The 15,694-nt window shown below is 41.8% G+C and overlaps 1 protein-coding gene across 14 annotated transcripts in view; it reads right to left on the bottom strand.

Moving 5' to 3' along the window:
• The window catches only part of LOC107218166 (peripheral plasma membrane protein CASK), a 144,731-nt gene that overhangs the window by 96,562 nt on the left and 32,475 nt on the right, over window positions 1-15,694 (bottom strand). For all 14 annotated transcript variants that reach the window (XM_046735133.1, XM_046735135.1, XM_046735134.1 and 11 more), the window contains 4 exons: window positions 13,741-13,863; window positions 13,190-13,379; window positions 12,805-12,926; window positions 6,375-6,554 (listed from right to left, as the gene is read on the bottom strand). In XM_046735133.1, the coding sequence (XP_046591089.1) occupies window positions 6,375-6,554; window positions 12,805-12,926; window positions 13,190-13,379; window positions 13,741-13,863 (615 nt within the window). The remainder of the gene's footprint in view (window positions 1-6,374; window positions 6,555-12,804; window positions 12,927-13,189; window positions 13,380-13,740; window positions 13,864-15,694) is intronic.

Below are 15,694 nucleotides of genomic sequence, written 5' to 3'. Positions count from 1 at the left end.
TGATTTAAATTACCCTTAAGAAAGGAAGAAATTTACCGAGCCTCAATTTCGAAGTTGAATTTGAATCTGTCGTTGATAAATAACCGGCAACGTCACCGTTTTCCAACATACGCTGAATTACAAGGGTAGAAATGGCCACGTTCGAGCCATTTGACTTACCCCAAGTTGAATATATACCGACATAGGATTACTTCCAGGCAACAAAATAATTCCAACTTGCTACAGCATCAATTTAACGTACGGGGAAGAACAATTACTAACTCTGGCTCAACATTCACGAAATTTTCCGCGGACAGTAGCGTGCAGGATGCTAAAAGGGAACCCGAAGACCCGTAGGGAACTTTCGGTAATACCAACGACCCCGATACAATAATCGGTGTCCCTTTCCTCGTCCTTTTCGGTTTTGGGTAGCTAATACGGATAATTAGGCCGTCTCCACTTTTATTTCCCTAGCAGATACAACCGCTGCTGGTTAGGTGAATCTTTAATCACCTGCCGCATGTGTCCCACGGGATTCGCGATATTGCGCGGGAGGATCTTCGTAGATCCACTCCCGGAATGTCCCATATAATAACCGTTCGACTCCACCCTTGACCCTGACCTCCTTCTGGCCCAAAGATAGAGCGCTTAGGTTTTTGCATTTAGTTTGACGACAAGCAGCCTCGCGCCCCTACATTTCTGCCTCGTTCTCCTTCTCTTCCTTCGGGAATTAAGCCTCCTGGCTCCAACGTCCTGGTTAAATTTTGACAAAGATTTCACCGAGACGTGGTGCTGCTTGAGCTCCTACCTCTATCAAGTCAGAGTTTAAACTTGGAGCGAGACTTGAATCTGTAAGGAGCCCGGCTCCAGTTTTGCATGCATTTCATTTATCTCCTTCACCGTTACACACAATTTCCCGTGCTGCGGCACAGTGAGCTGCTGCATTATATTTCCGAAAATATTAAGACGGAAAAATATAATTTATTCGTTCAGGCCGGTAGAGACATACGTGCTCAGTATTCTCGGTCCTTGGAAAAATATGAAAGGAAACGGAGTTGCAGGGATGGCTTGGGTTTTGTGAAATCGGTCAAGGTAGAATAACTCTTAAAATATCGCGTATCTCGCTGCGGTGGAATAATATATGAGTAAACTACGAAAGTATACCGAGAACCCAGCGACAAACAGCATTGTCATATATTCGTTCCTCCCCATCGTCCGTACACACACAAAAGTGATGCTGGGAAAAAAAGACGAATGGGGAAATGGTTTCGAACGTGAAAAAGCCTGGTTGTTACATTTGTTTCTACGATTTTAGCCGAGCTTCGAGTGACCTCTGTCGCCGTGAGCCAAGCGGCCTTAATTCCTTGCACGTTATTAGCTGAAAGCTACAGCTGCGACGAGTTTCAAAGGAATTAGCCATGACGTACAAAGGGGGGTATTAAACATTCGATTAGCGTTTGTAAAAGCTGACGCTCTCACCCTCGACCTGGTTTTTGACTCTGGTGTATAATTCGTTGTTTGTGCAACCATGCAGATCGAGGCACACCGGGCAGAAACGTCATTCGGTGAAACGTAATTGATGAAAATACGTGCTGCTGCCAAAGAGGGTGCCGTGCCAAATAATTTGCATATATATTTAAGCTTGGTAGAGGCTTCACGGGTGCAACTGACAGTTGCTTATCTAGCGGGCGAAGGCTGACGTTTCTCATCCAGATGCCGCGTTGTCGCAAGCTCGACAAAGCGGTTGACGCATTTAATATCACTTTCTTGAAAAGGTGAAAATACTCCGAAGCCCAGGAACGATACGAAGTACAACCGAACCATTCGTGAGCGCAAACTTCACGGTGTTTGGCTTTCCGGTCGCGCTAGGAACCGCGAGAGAATTAACCGTTCGTCGTTTGCTTTACTCCGAAACCCCCAGCCAGACAAGAATCACTCTAACAATCGTCGGATAACGAGGGCGGGAGATAGAAAAAAAGAAAACTTTGAAGCACGTAAGCCCCTGAATGTACGATAACCTTTTCGCGCGTACCTGTATTGCCATTGGAGTGTATAGAATTGTTGGTGAGAAGTAGAGGGTTCGGGTACCGATGGGCTTGCAAACGGCATGTGGGAATATCTCAATAGTTGATTTATGTCTCATATGAATAACAAGTGCTGGGCTATCGGAAGCACCAATTACACAGGTCTGCGAAATATAACTTTTAATTTACCCCTCGAGTAATAATGCTTTTTTAGGCATTAAAGTGTGTTGAGGTAAAATATAGCGCTAATTTTTTACAGCACATCGAGATTTATTGTTATGCATCGTTGAACTATTTTTATGGAACAAAAATAAAGTAATATAATACTGAATGTTTGGGCATAAAATGAACAGCATTAGGTTCAAACAAGACTTAAGAGACCAGATAAATCAAACAGACTTGTGATATGTTTTTCTACTTTCTTTAATGCTCATGTTCAACGGTGAGATGAACCGAATCGTCGGTACAAGAGTAAAAGATATCACAAGTCTGTTTGATTTATCTAGTCTCTTAATAGTCTTGTTTGAATCTAATGCTGTTCATTTTATACCCAAACATTCAGTTTTATATTAATTTTATTTGCGTTCCATGAAAACAGTTCAACGATGCAAAAACATAAATCTCGATGTGCTGTAAAAAACCTAGCGCTATATTTTAATTCAACAATCTTAAGTACCTAAAAAAAAAAGCATTATTATTTGAGGTGGAAATTAAAAGTTATATTTCGCAGGCCTGTGTTATCGAGCAAGCATTCTACGTTGTGCGCAGTCCAAAAAAATTAAACCAAGAAATAGAAATATCTAAAGATTTCTGAGCATGCATTCTGATGGCCACTTGTGCGAGATAATGCCTGTATCTACTTGGTTGAATTCAGTATATTATATCCATACAGTACCAATTCCCCGTTCGCGTACTTATTTAGCCCAGGTGGTTGCCGGTGTTGCTACAGGATTTTTGAATGAGAATTTTAACGATCGACCTACATTTACTTGCCCCGTTTACAGAATATTATTACATACACGCGAAGATATTGTATGTATAGATAGTTATGTACAGCTGTGTTGCAATAATGTCAAACGTAGCGCCTGAAACTGTATAAAAGTATATACGTATGGGTATAACTAGCGGTAAGATTCATCAGAGACTCGTGATTCGATAAAAATAATCGCGAAGTTGGCTTGTAGTGAGTGTCCTTATTAAATTATACATATATATATGTATATATATATATAAATTATAATAGTATCTTATGTGTATATTGCATATCTACCGGCTTTTACAAACCCCCCACAACAAAGGCAAACCGAATACGTACTCCGCTGAATCAAAGTTGATCTTTGACCTAAAAGTTGGGTTTTCATTCTACGGAATATTTTCGATCTCCAGGAATGAAGCGGTACCTCGTTAGGAAAGCTAGAAAAACGTTGAATTGGGTTTTTCAGATACGATGATGAAAAATATCAGTTCCTTCGTTGACGGAGAAATTCCCGATGGTATCGCTTGTCAGTAATCGATAACGCGTAATCTATGAGTTTGCGAAGAAGTCCGGTGCTGTGAAATTTTCAGGAAATGCGCGAACTCGGTTTTAACATAATACGCCTTAAAAGTGAGTCAGAGCACAGACTGGCGCTGTTACCAAATTTCCATTTAACCACGCACTTAATTAACGCACGGAGATGTATCTGATGCGGTTTGCCGCAGGGGGGGGTCGGGGGTCGGGGGTCGAGTCGGTTTTCCCCAGCTACTGAAACTGTTCTATAACTGTATACATAGACCACGTTATGCGGGGGTAGTCAAGTTTTAGATTTCCCCCAGATGGGGTAAGAACGAAACAACGCCGGACCAAATCGTGGGTCGTATATGCGCAATATTACCTAGATCATGGTACGAAAGTTTTTTGTCGCCTGGCGGATGTTGAAAATTTCAAAACATGTAGCAGCTGTCGTTTCGTGGGATATTTTAAGTGAAATTAGTTCGTCGCCAGACAAGAGTAGCCCAATGAGAGTGCATGAAGAGTATGTTGATGTTCGCTGCTAACTTTGAAAATGGGAATAATTACATTGAGGTAACTTGTAAGAGTAAGTTACTTGTCAAAAATGAGAGAATCGACCGGCTGTTGAATCTTAAGCAGAGATCGTGAAGCAATTACTATCTCGACGTATCCTGAATATGACGAGAATTTTCAGAAGGAGAGGCAAATAATCCAAGAAACGCGCCATAATTCTGAAGAATTTCCAATAGTAGGATTATCCATGGCAGATTCTCGCCGGCATATCCAGATTCTCGTAATATAATAATTGCGAGTTCATTAGACTTCTCTTCATTCCTCTGGAGGACCTCATTACCGCGCGTTCGGTATATCCCAGAATCAAAGGCGTCGGTAGACTTGGAATTTTCGAACCATGAATAAGAAAAAGTGTCACGCCAACGTACGAGGTTTAAGTTTTTTCATACTCCGATGTTCCTGGGGCTGGATTTCTCGGCGTGTTTATCACCGTGTCCCCGGAAAGCGAAGCCGCCTGAGAATAGCCCGCGAGGTGGAACCGGAAACGCAGCAGCCCGTTGTAAATTTTCTACACTTTTCTCACGATTTGCTACAAATCGTGGTCCTCGTGTTGCGATATCTCACGCAGGCTGGCTGTTTCCTCTAAGAACTTTCCGCGATATCACTCGCACTCCACCGCGTAAGAGCGTCGGGGCTTATGGGGTCACGTCTTAAAAAAAACGCCTGGGGGAAATGCGAAACCGGAAGCACTAATCTTTTATCACGTGCACCTTAAGGTGGGTATTATACCCAGGACGCTCTCTCTCTCTCTCTCTCTCTCTCTGCGGTATTTGTACTAAAAATGTGCACCACGTGTCGCTGGATTTGTCTTTTTTTCCATGTTTGACTTTTTCCCCTTTCTCTCTTCTTCTCCTCCACAAGTTAAAATCTCTTTCGCCTCTGTATACGTTGATATTAAACCTACATTATACACCTATACGCCTAATCGCAAGGAATAATACTTTTTTAGAATAGTATTCCGTACGCATATCTTGAGGAACTAGTGATATCGATCAAAAAATCGTCATCTTTACTCAGGGTGTTAGCTGTTGGGAGCAAACGATCAACGGGGATGTGTTATTCTGCAGCGACCATTACCTACGAGAATTTTATAGGGGGTGTCTGTTAAGTAGGGGTAAAATTGTTTTATTCAATTCAGCAGAGCCTTGCCGCAATATCGACACCCCAAGGGGCCGAGTTCTCCTCTCTCCTTAATTGGTCTAATTGCACTTGCCTGTGTACTCCCTGCAGTTAGTAGGAAGGTGAGCCTCGGTGTACCGAAGCCTCGCCGTGGTTACCTCACGCGTTTTAATTGGCCAGCCCATCACGATGGAAATTACTCGGGAGCGCTATGTCAGAAATTCAAACATAAATGAAACGCGTTACGCGAGACTTGAAGACCCCCGTGAACCCAATAGCGCAGGCCTCGATGTGTAGAGAAACTTGCAAAAGCCTCTTCGATAACGAGCTTCAGGGCACACGTCGAACCGAAGAGACGTTAATGCTGTTTAAAATCTGATGCAACAGCACCCTCTTGTTCCTCCTGGACACAACACCCAACGCACTCTCCGTCATACAAAGCTCATCCTCGGCGAATTCAGCCGACAGAGGAACTACAATGGCCATTCATCTTCGCCGTTATTTCGTTACCCGAGCGAGACAGTCGCGGTACGGCTGAGCACTTTGTTCATTATGTTTTGCTCTTTGGCAGGGGGCGTACGCAGGGGAGCTTAAATAATTACGTTCCATATTCGAATCTGTGAATTAGATGGAATGAAAATCCCTCGAGCAGAGCCATGCGGTAAAATGTTGATGATGCCAGGGCCAGAATTGCTCTTCGAATGTCGTGTAAATTCTTTGTTCCTAATATTTGACAGCCTCGAGTAACGCCGTTATTCTTCAATTCCATACACTTAAAGTGGAGCTGCTTAAAGTCAATCGGGATTCACGAGAAAAAGTAGCAACAATTTACAATGTAACTGTACAATTGACATTGGCGATCGAGACGTGCTGAGAACATTTTGCGGTACGTGAAACTACCACCCTTATACCGAAGGTATCGGCTCTCAATAATAGAATATCGTAATGCCAGGGGCACGATTTACCCCGGTGTACGGATAGTTTGAACATTATCGGAGCGATTCCAAGAGGTTGGTATTCTCAAGTATAAAAATTTCATCTCTATCGACTCTCACACGCGATACTCAGCCTGCACCAATGATATGAATAACTTACTCAAATGGTTGGCCGCTAACAGTTTCGGACAGAGTTCCGAGCCACTCGCACGTAATAAATATAAATAAATAAACAAGTGAAAATTAACTCACCTTGAGATGCGGCTGGACCAAAAGATCCCGGAGCTCTCGGAGATCGGCACGATCGACGTTCCTCATTGCTGACAGTTCCGCTTCTTTCAGAACCTCTTCGACCTCGCGAGCACGTTGGACAGCGTCGGTGGGAGGCGCCCTTGTCGGCGTAGGAACTCTGCTCGAGATTCTATCGTACAGCTGCAAAAGGCAGAGAAGAGAATTGAGAGAAACGCGATGAAAACATTTCAAGGTACCGTCCATGCTGCTTGACAGTGGATGCAACTGGACATTGTGCAGGTTTATTTGATGGAAATAATGGAAGTAAGAAATTTTTGTAATCCATCCACGGACACCCCGATCTTATAATTGAAACTGAGATTGTACCTCCGTACAGAATTCGAGCACCGTTGCATTATCACCGAAATTTTTTTCACAGCGTAACCTTGGATGTCGTATATCATAGACCAGGAAGGAGTTTGAGTCCACTGAGAGTAGCCAAATTAATCATGATGTGCCGATCAGATACCTAATTTTCCCGTCAACGCCACCTTGACAAACTCAATTACGGTGGACAGTTTCCCGCGGGGTGAGACAAGAAACGGTGCTACGTCAGATCCGTAATTCAGATTGAATGGAGTTGCAAACTAATCCCCTAAATAACATCAGTACGGGCCGTTATAAAAGAAGAAGAAGAAGAAGAAGAAGAAAAGAAACCACAGATCTGAAGTTGGATGTACGTTAAATAGCTTGGAAACCCTCGCAGACTGCTGAAGATTATTGATGATGATACGTAACTCTGCTCAGATTCTGTTGTGAGCCACCTTTAATGCAGGTGTTACTTAACAGAGAAATATTTTGCAGCCGGAAGTCGGTGTTCCGACCTTTTAGATGTTATGGTTTTTGACGCTAGTGTACAATATATGAGCTTCAGCGAAGCTACGGTTCGTTCATTTGTCGAGGTAGGTAATATATTATTGTGCGCTAAGTAAGAAGAACTACTGCCCGTATTATTACGAATGGAACTTCGGAACGGATTAAGGAGGCGAGACAAAGGCAGGAACTGGAAGCCTTTAAGAGGTTGTTTGAGTGAGTTCTCAACCTATGGTAGGCATTCTTATCGCGAGGTCGGTCTTATGCGAGCTGTGCTATAGACTTTGTTTGCTCAATCGGGAAAGTTTCATTGTTCCAGAGCCGTCCGGAACTACTGCGTCCAACGAGTCGCGAAACACACCCTCTAGAACCAGGGTGAAATCCTTTGGAAAAAGTTTTGGCGAGCTTTGATTCGCCTTTCAGATAAACTCTAATCGCCGGTTAATCTCGAGTCGCACACATCCAGGATCGATCAACACCTCAAAATTAAACGGGCCTAACTCGACTGACGGATAAGAGGAATGTATCCGGGATGTGCCGGACACGTGACGCGGAGTAACACATCCTAAGAAAACATAGGCGGACACCGATTGTTGCGGATTGTCGCGTATGAAAACGTAGTGAAGATTGTAGCGACCGCGAGAAGAGTCGCCGTTGCCGGAAGAGCGGATCGAAACGTCGCGTGTTATTCGTGTATATGAGAACGAAACTCACCAGGAGACCGGCAATTTCAAGCAAGTCGCCGGCTAGCTCGGCGTCATTGATGAACATGAGTTGGTAAAGGTGCATATTGGCCGTGATATCACTCCCGAGACATACCAACGCGCACAATATTCCCCCGCCCTTTTTTGCCCTTGCCTATCCTGTCATGTCAACGAGTCTCTCGGTGTCTCGTTTTCGTTTTTCCTTTAAAACGATTATCGGTACGTGTCCATTTCGATGTTTGGGAGCCGGAGAACTTGCTCGTCGGTGAATATTGTTTATCGTTGTCACGATATTTTCATCGCCATTTTGGTTTCAGGGCGCTTGCCCGTCTCGGCGACGCGCCGGATAAGCGCAACTCGACTTTTCCGAAACGTGCAGGGTGTCGCCTCTGCTGGAAAGCCGTCGGACTCCCTCTACCGAACATGAAAAGGGGGGAAAAATAATGAACGAAAAAATCCCCGCGAGCAACAGTTTATCCTTCCCTCTTATCTCGAGTCAACGCGCAGACGCCGGCGTCGGATAAATCGTTACCTCGCACTCTCGTCGCGTTTCCCTGATCGTCGCCGACGCGCGAAATCGAAGTTACAAAGGACTGACGATGAGTACGGACCGTTCGCAAAATTTCACGCAATTGATTCAGAAGCAGATCGTTAAAACTTCATCGTACCTGCGCCCTTGTCCTCCTTACGCAACTTCCAACGCGTGTCGGTACATCGTCGAATCGACTGACTTTGAAAAAGTTGTACCGCTTTTTTCCCGAGTAGCATTCTCAACGTGACTATGTCAAGAAGTATTAAATCTTATGCTACGAAATGTCCAACCATTGCATACAATAGAATATCATGCCAGCCATAATAACGCGAAATATGTCCCGATGACATATCATCTCGATTGTGTTATTAAGGAAGCAGTGGAAATACGATAGCGTATATAATCTGATAGTGTCTCCGTATCGCTTAATTCTTGCGACAATGGTTTTGAACTTTAGGTCACCAGAAAGAACAAATTTCAAGATTCCGAGAGCTTTTGGTATACTTGTCGATACCGCGAAAGTATTCAACATCGATCATTGCTGCAGCAATTACCTGGCGTTACCAACTCCGTCTCAATTGTTTCGCGAGATTGAATAAAGTCATTGGAACGGAGTGTGTCAGATGGTTTTAGGATGACAAAGGTATTACTGAGAAAACAAGAGGGAACCGAAGAAGCCTAGCTCTATACCGGATAACAATCTACTCGGCTGCCAAACCGGATTACATGAGAATTGTCACGGAAATTGGACTAAGTTCTCGAACACTCTCTCGTAGACGTATGTAAATGAGGAATAGCTTCCTCGGTGCTAACTCCTTTTTTTCTGTATAAACAATTGTTCCGGTAATCACAGCGCCACGATAATACGACGATATAAATTTAGTTGGAAATTAGTATAGGGAACATTATGTTACAAACTTTCGAATATCTAGTAAAGAAGCTGCGAAATCATTACCGTTCTTCTATTTGATTTGAGGTCGATTATTCTTTGCAGTAGAGTATAATTTTTTTATCGCAGCGAAGATCCAATTAAATTATGGGGCACGATAAAAGGGTGGAGAAAACCGAACGTATGTGTAACTTTGCTTGCTTCTTTACATCGTGGGAGAAAATCTATCGTGATTCTCGATGCTTTTCACTGTACTGAAGTTATAAGTTGCGACGTAAATCTAAACAGAATACAACTTTTCCCACAGAACTCACTTCCTGCTACTGTATTAAAAGTATTGAAATGTATTTCAGTGAACCGTAAATGCAACCGGGGCAATTCAACAATAGCTCTCGGGGTCAGAAGACGTTGAAAATGTTCATATATTTTTTTTTTCTTTTTACAACTTTTCCCCACCAAATACATGGCAGTGAATTCACTGGCTGGATTATCTCGCGTAGTCGCGTCGTAGAATGTATGCGAGGCTTTTACATTAACGGATTATAATGTCGTAACAGCCGTAGCATTTAAATGAATTACGAGATAGCTTTGCATATTTATCCTACGAGTTAAGGTCAGGCCCAGTCCTTCTCTTCAATTCTTCACGTATTTATCCGGCGCTGAAAGATTCGCGTGAAAAAATCATCATCACCAAATAGTAATTATTCGTGGCCGTAGTTGAGCACTGAAATTAAGAGGTGGCTGAAGGGAAGATTTCGAGGCCAGGATTTCAAGTTTTTATGAATTTAGTAAATTGAAAAAAACAGGTTTATGTCCAACGGTACCAAAAATTGTCTCTTATGAAACGAACCTTCCTAACTTGATAAGAACAAGTTTGTGAAGGATACTATAATTAATACTACTGACACAGAAAGAGTGACGAACTTGAAAAAAAAATATACAAGTTCAACGAATAACAATTTTAAGTAAACATTGTAGTGTTTAAAAGAATTTAGATAAAGTTATTGGAAAGTTTTAAAAGTTTTTAAAAAACTACGTGTATATTTCTTCTGAAATAGAACTTTTGAAATGTCGTAGAGTAGCATCGATGCACTGTGTGTGGGAACTCGAATTCTGTCTACTTCAACAAATGAGATTTATAACAATAACGATGATAAAAATAAATCATTCGTATCGATTGTGCCATTCTTGACCAAGTTCGGAATTTCGATTTCTGTAGGGTGAAAATACTATTAGGTTAAAAAACGATCAGTGGAAACTATTTTGTTCGTAAATATGCCTATCTGATCAAAATAAACGTGAGAACTGATTCGGTTGACTGGAGAGAGGAATTGATAATACCGAAGGAAAAAAAATACGCAGAGCCGAAAAAAAAATGTTGATACAATTTTTTATCACTAGATCTCAAAGTACAAAATATTGCTATACCGGTATTAGTTTACTGAAATTATACTTCTTACATCAGATAAAGAAACTTCAAATTGTACTACCCACGATACTTCGAAACTTGAACTCAACCTCACGCTACATTCTCATTCCAGCATTTGAGCCTGAACAGCATTCGCTGGGAAGAAAACAGGAAATTGCCCGACCTAAGTATCGGAGATTTACGTATCCGAGAGCCGAGAGGGTCCAACTGCCCCAACGATGTACCCTCATAATCATAAAACGTGCAATCGACGGTGAACGAACTACCTACCTATCTCTCTTATCACCCTTTCCTTACCCAAAAGCTATGAGACTTTACTTCGAACTCCTTCCTTACGACATAACCACCGTTTCAGGTTCTGTGTAGTAGGATCACTGTCGGTATTTCAGCCCGCAAAGATACCTGTTCCCTTTAGCTATAGCCACTCATGAATGCTCTCATCAATCGTTGGCAGTACGTCAACCGTGTATGATAGCCATTGACACGCCTTACTCGACGACTTTCTCTGTCTTCCGTTTAGGACTGATAAAGATGTGCCATATGCTGTTTTTGTAAGATGAAATTGTTCTCCGATCGACAGTAAAGGAAAAAAAATATGTCAAACAGGTCGATCGAATGACAATATTTTACAATAATGCCAATTAGCCCGCTAACCCGACTCTTGATCTTATTATCGTAACAGATTTTTTGAATTTTCTGTAGTGTCGGTAAAATGCTTTCGTTTCAGCTTAGGGTAAATACGCAGTTTTGCATTCATAATATTTTTTGGCGATACAAGTGTTTGCAATTAACACAATTATTACCACTTTTCTTTAGTTCAACTCTTGTATAAGCTTGGTAAATATTGTGATAATATTCCTGACTGAGATGTATGATAAATTTCACCTTATACAAAGTCGGGATTACGTAAGTTAGGTGATTTGAGCGTGGACGAGTTCTCGTTGTTTAACGAATTTATCGTCAATTGAAGCAGATTTTGTTTTCTAGGTGAAGATTGAGCTTAATCAGCATTATTTGACAATATCAAAGTGCAAAACTATTCATGCTTCCAACGAATCTAGTTTTGATCTCTTCTACGCTCATTTTTCAACAAGCTCACGGACTGTCAGATTACTGTGACGCACGAATATTAAATGTTCCATATGCATTTTGCAGAATATCACACTTAATTTACAGATAACGTGAACTGGAATTATTAAACATCGAAAAATATAGCCTTTGAAAATAGATAAGTGCAGGTAGAACGTTTCCAACAATAATTGTAAGAGAATGTCAGAAAAGGACGTGAGGTACAAATTTTGAACACTGACCCTGATAAACGGCCCTCTGCTTATTTTTCAGTGTCATTTTCAAGCTTGTTGTAACCCATCATTCGGACATCTGTGGTATATTGAATTTGACATCGATAATTTCTTTTATATGTCATTAATATCAGTTGACGTAACGTCGAACAGACGTTCCAATTTCCGTGTTATCAATTCCACTTCAATCTCTCTCTCATTCAATTAGCAGATTCATTTTTTCCTTAATCATTTTCAACTTTAATCCAGTAATTGATCGACGCTTCATTTTTCATAAAGAGACCTATTGTAAATATGATCGAGTTCCGTAGCTTTGTCAGATAAAATATCGAGACGAAAAGAATCCATTAATCATATTCAAAAGGATTCTGCTTAATCGCTGTATGCAGAAGTCTTAGTCACACTCTCGTTTATTTTCTACTTTCGAAGACCTTCGATCATTGATCTTGAGACCACTTTCGTCAGGATTTAGATATTTGATCTATATATAAATCAAACTGATTGCTCGAGGCATCAGCATAAAAACTGACGCAGAAGTGGCCATGCAGAAAACTGCACATCTGCACATAATTCTGCATGTGAAATTTGACCTTTAGTTTTAGTGGACAATTTTAGGGGTATCGGGTCACTGCTAATTAGCGCAGTGGAGCAACAAGAACAGTGTCGAATAAAATCGATGGATACTTGTCGCGTCCCCCGACTTGACGTTTGATCCCAGCTTACCTCCAATATTGCTCGAAGTGTAAGATCATCGACAGTTGCTAAAATCTCACTTCGCGAAAGTTTGGCACTTTCCTGGAGTATTTCGATGCCGTCGAGAGAGTCTATAATTTCCGCTACGGCTCCTGAAATTCGAAAATTGATCGTTCAATATTTGACTGATGGGCACTTTTTTTTTTTTTTTTTTTCATACACACGCGTCACGATATCAATTAGCAATATTGGATAACTGTTTCTCCTGTTGGGCAGAATGGTATTACTCTCTTTTTTCAAAGCTTCTAAGCCCCTTCTTCATGGAATGAATATCGGGTCAGTCTTATCGTGTTATACTTTCAAGGTAGGAGGGGATGAATTGACATGGTTGGGCACGTGTTGCGACCCGACTAACCTGTGGTGGTGAGTTCATCGTCACCGACGTCTGAAAAACTGTCGGTATTCGTCTCTGGGTAGTGAGTGTGCCACTTTGGAGACGAGACGGCGGCTATTACGGCCTCCTTCAGTTTCCGTCTTGCGTTGAATTTCTTCAGCTCTTCTATTGTGCCTCCTAAATGTGTTCGCGCTGCGCCCTTGTCACGGTCCTGCCACGCAAAATATACACACATTTTTATATTCATTATACACAACAGCGAGGAAAACAAAAAATGACAACGATGCACGAATATAAATGTAAATGTATACGTTGAAAGTGATTGAAAAACTTCCGGTCTCTCTTTAACAGAGTTATAAATCGCTCAAAACTGTGAGATAAGTTGTTCCCTCCTTAAATTTATACCCAACTTGATGATAAATGTTAACAAAACTCTTGACAAAATTAAGCCTCAAGCTACTTGTTCCCCTTTAATTAAGCATCATAATTGTAAGGCATGACAAGACCAGAGAATTTCGTGTATATACATATTTATATGCATATAATATTACTCTATACATGTGCAAACTTACTCTAAGCCATTTGTGGTTCAAAACTTCTTGAATCGTGATTCTGTGGTTCAAATCGGTGCAGAGCATCTTCCTGAGTAAATCTTTGGCGGTTTCGCTAATCGTGTCCCAAATTGGCGTCTCCATCTGAAAATTTAATCAAGCCTAATTCAATAAAACCCCTTTTACCATCAAGTGTGAAATATTTTGGATGGAATATACTAAAAAAAAAAGAACATAAAATTAAACCGTTTCTGTACATATAATATATATATACATCCCGCACGTATAGCGGAATTAACTCGAAAGCAGAAGCGAATTTAGGAGATCTATTTATGAGCTGGATTCGCGTACATTTGTGCTGTACAATCGCAGCCCTACATAGACGTAGATATGTGTGACGGGTCAGAAGACACATCAATATCTGTCGGCTAGTAGGAGTCCGATCTATAATATCCTCCCACCCTGCAGGAAAACTCTGGTGTAAAAGGAAGCATGCCTTCGTTGCGAGAGGCATTATTTACGATTGACAAATTGAGAATAACGTTATTATAGTTGTTTTCTGGCTTCCGTCCCGGTGGAGAAGAAAAAAAAAACAATACAAATACTACCATTTTATCGACAGGTGTAACTATCGCAGTATACACGAAGAGTAAGTGGAGTACATGTTCGAGGAGTGGAGTACATGTACTCGTATGTGAACACATACACGGGCACACGTGTGCGGAGCAGTGTGGGCAATTGAAAAATTCCTCGACAGGCGTGTAACACATCTGTGAATGTGCTGTGAGGGATGTAGGTACACGTGTAAGGTATATCCACCCTTATCCCTGCAGCCTCTGTATTGCTCTAACGGCGATATTTAACCTACCGTGAGACAGGGTTGATGTTCAATATCGATTAAACTACGGGCTACCCCTGGAAGAACGTTCACCCGTTGCAGGATGAAAACAAACTAAAACATACTCATGGCACCACCGGAACGCGACGGGATACGTTGATGCCGGAAAAGAAGGAAGAAAAGGAAGAAAGGAAGAAAGGAAGAAAGCAAGGGGGTGAGAGAAATTTATGGAACAACGGGGAGTCGAGAGGTGGAGGTTTTGGAAATTCGTATACCCAACCGGCGTTTACCTGTCCGCCCTGCGACTGACTTTTGTACAACATAGCACTGATGTGGGAATAAATGCATTGCTCGAGCAGAAATATTTGTGTAAATGCTGAGATTAGGAGGCGGAATTGTTTCTGGTGGAAGGGTGGAGGACGTGGTTGACATTTTTCAACGGAATCGCGGGTTAGCGAAAGCTGACTCGATAGCTCTGCGGCACGGATGCTCGGAGGTTTGCAGACGGGATGAAGATCGAAGATCGAGTTTGAAGGCTTACGTTAAGGGCGCCGCAGGAATTGGCTTATATCCTGGTCCACTCCAGCCCTTCGTACGGGAAAATGAGGAGATAATACCGGGGGTTACGTTCTCTACGCTATAAAGTGCGCTGCGCAACGCTGCATTATAATACATGAGGGTTATACATCTTCCTTCCTATTTTGGCAGCGACTGCCTTTTAGATTTGCTGTCGCGAAAGACGCGGCTCGGGGTGAAAAATTATAATGACTACACGCTATATGAGAGTGAAAATGTGGAATTTTCAGAAAACCGAGAAGTGTGATTCCTGTCACTTTAAAATGTAGAAAGATAATGTATATGAATATGGCTGATTCCGCCAATCACAGGTAAACCAGCAGGTGCGAATCATTCGATTTGGCTACAATTACGGTATGTCATCACAATGCACTGTGATCTGTGTAATTAGTAGTAATACAAATCATTTTTTTTTCAGATATTAGGGTAACACCTCCGGTACGGCTGGTTCAATCCCAGGGTGAGTAAGTATAAATTTCACACAAATTGAGCTCAGACCGATTCCACGGTCATCCCACACCGAAAATCTGGGTTCTTCACAAAAAAAATTCCCAGCTTTTT

Source organism: Neodiprion lecontei, chromosome 3 (genome assembly GCF_021901455.1).
Source record: "Neodiprion lecontei isolate iyNeoLeco1 chromosome 3, iyNeoLeco1.1, whole genome shotgun sequence".
Lineage (NCBI taxonomy): Eukaryota > Metazoa > Arthropoda > Insecta > Hymenoptera > Diprionidae > Neodiprion > Neodiprion lecontei.
This window is presented reverse-complemented; position numbering and strand designations above follow the sequence as displayed.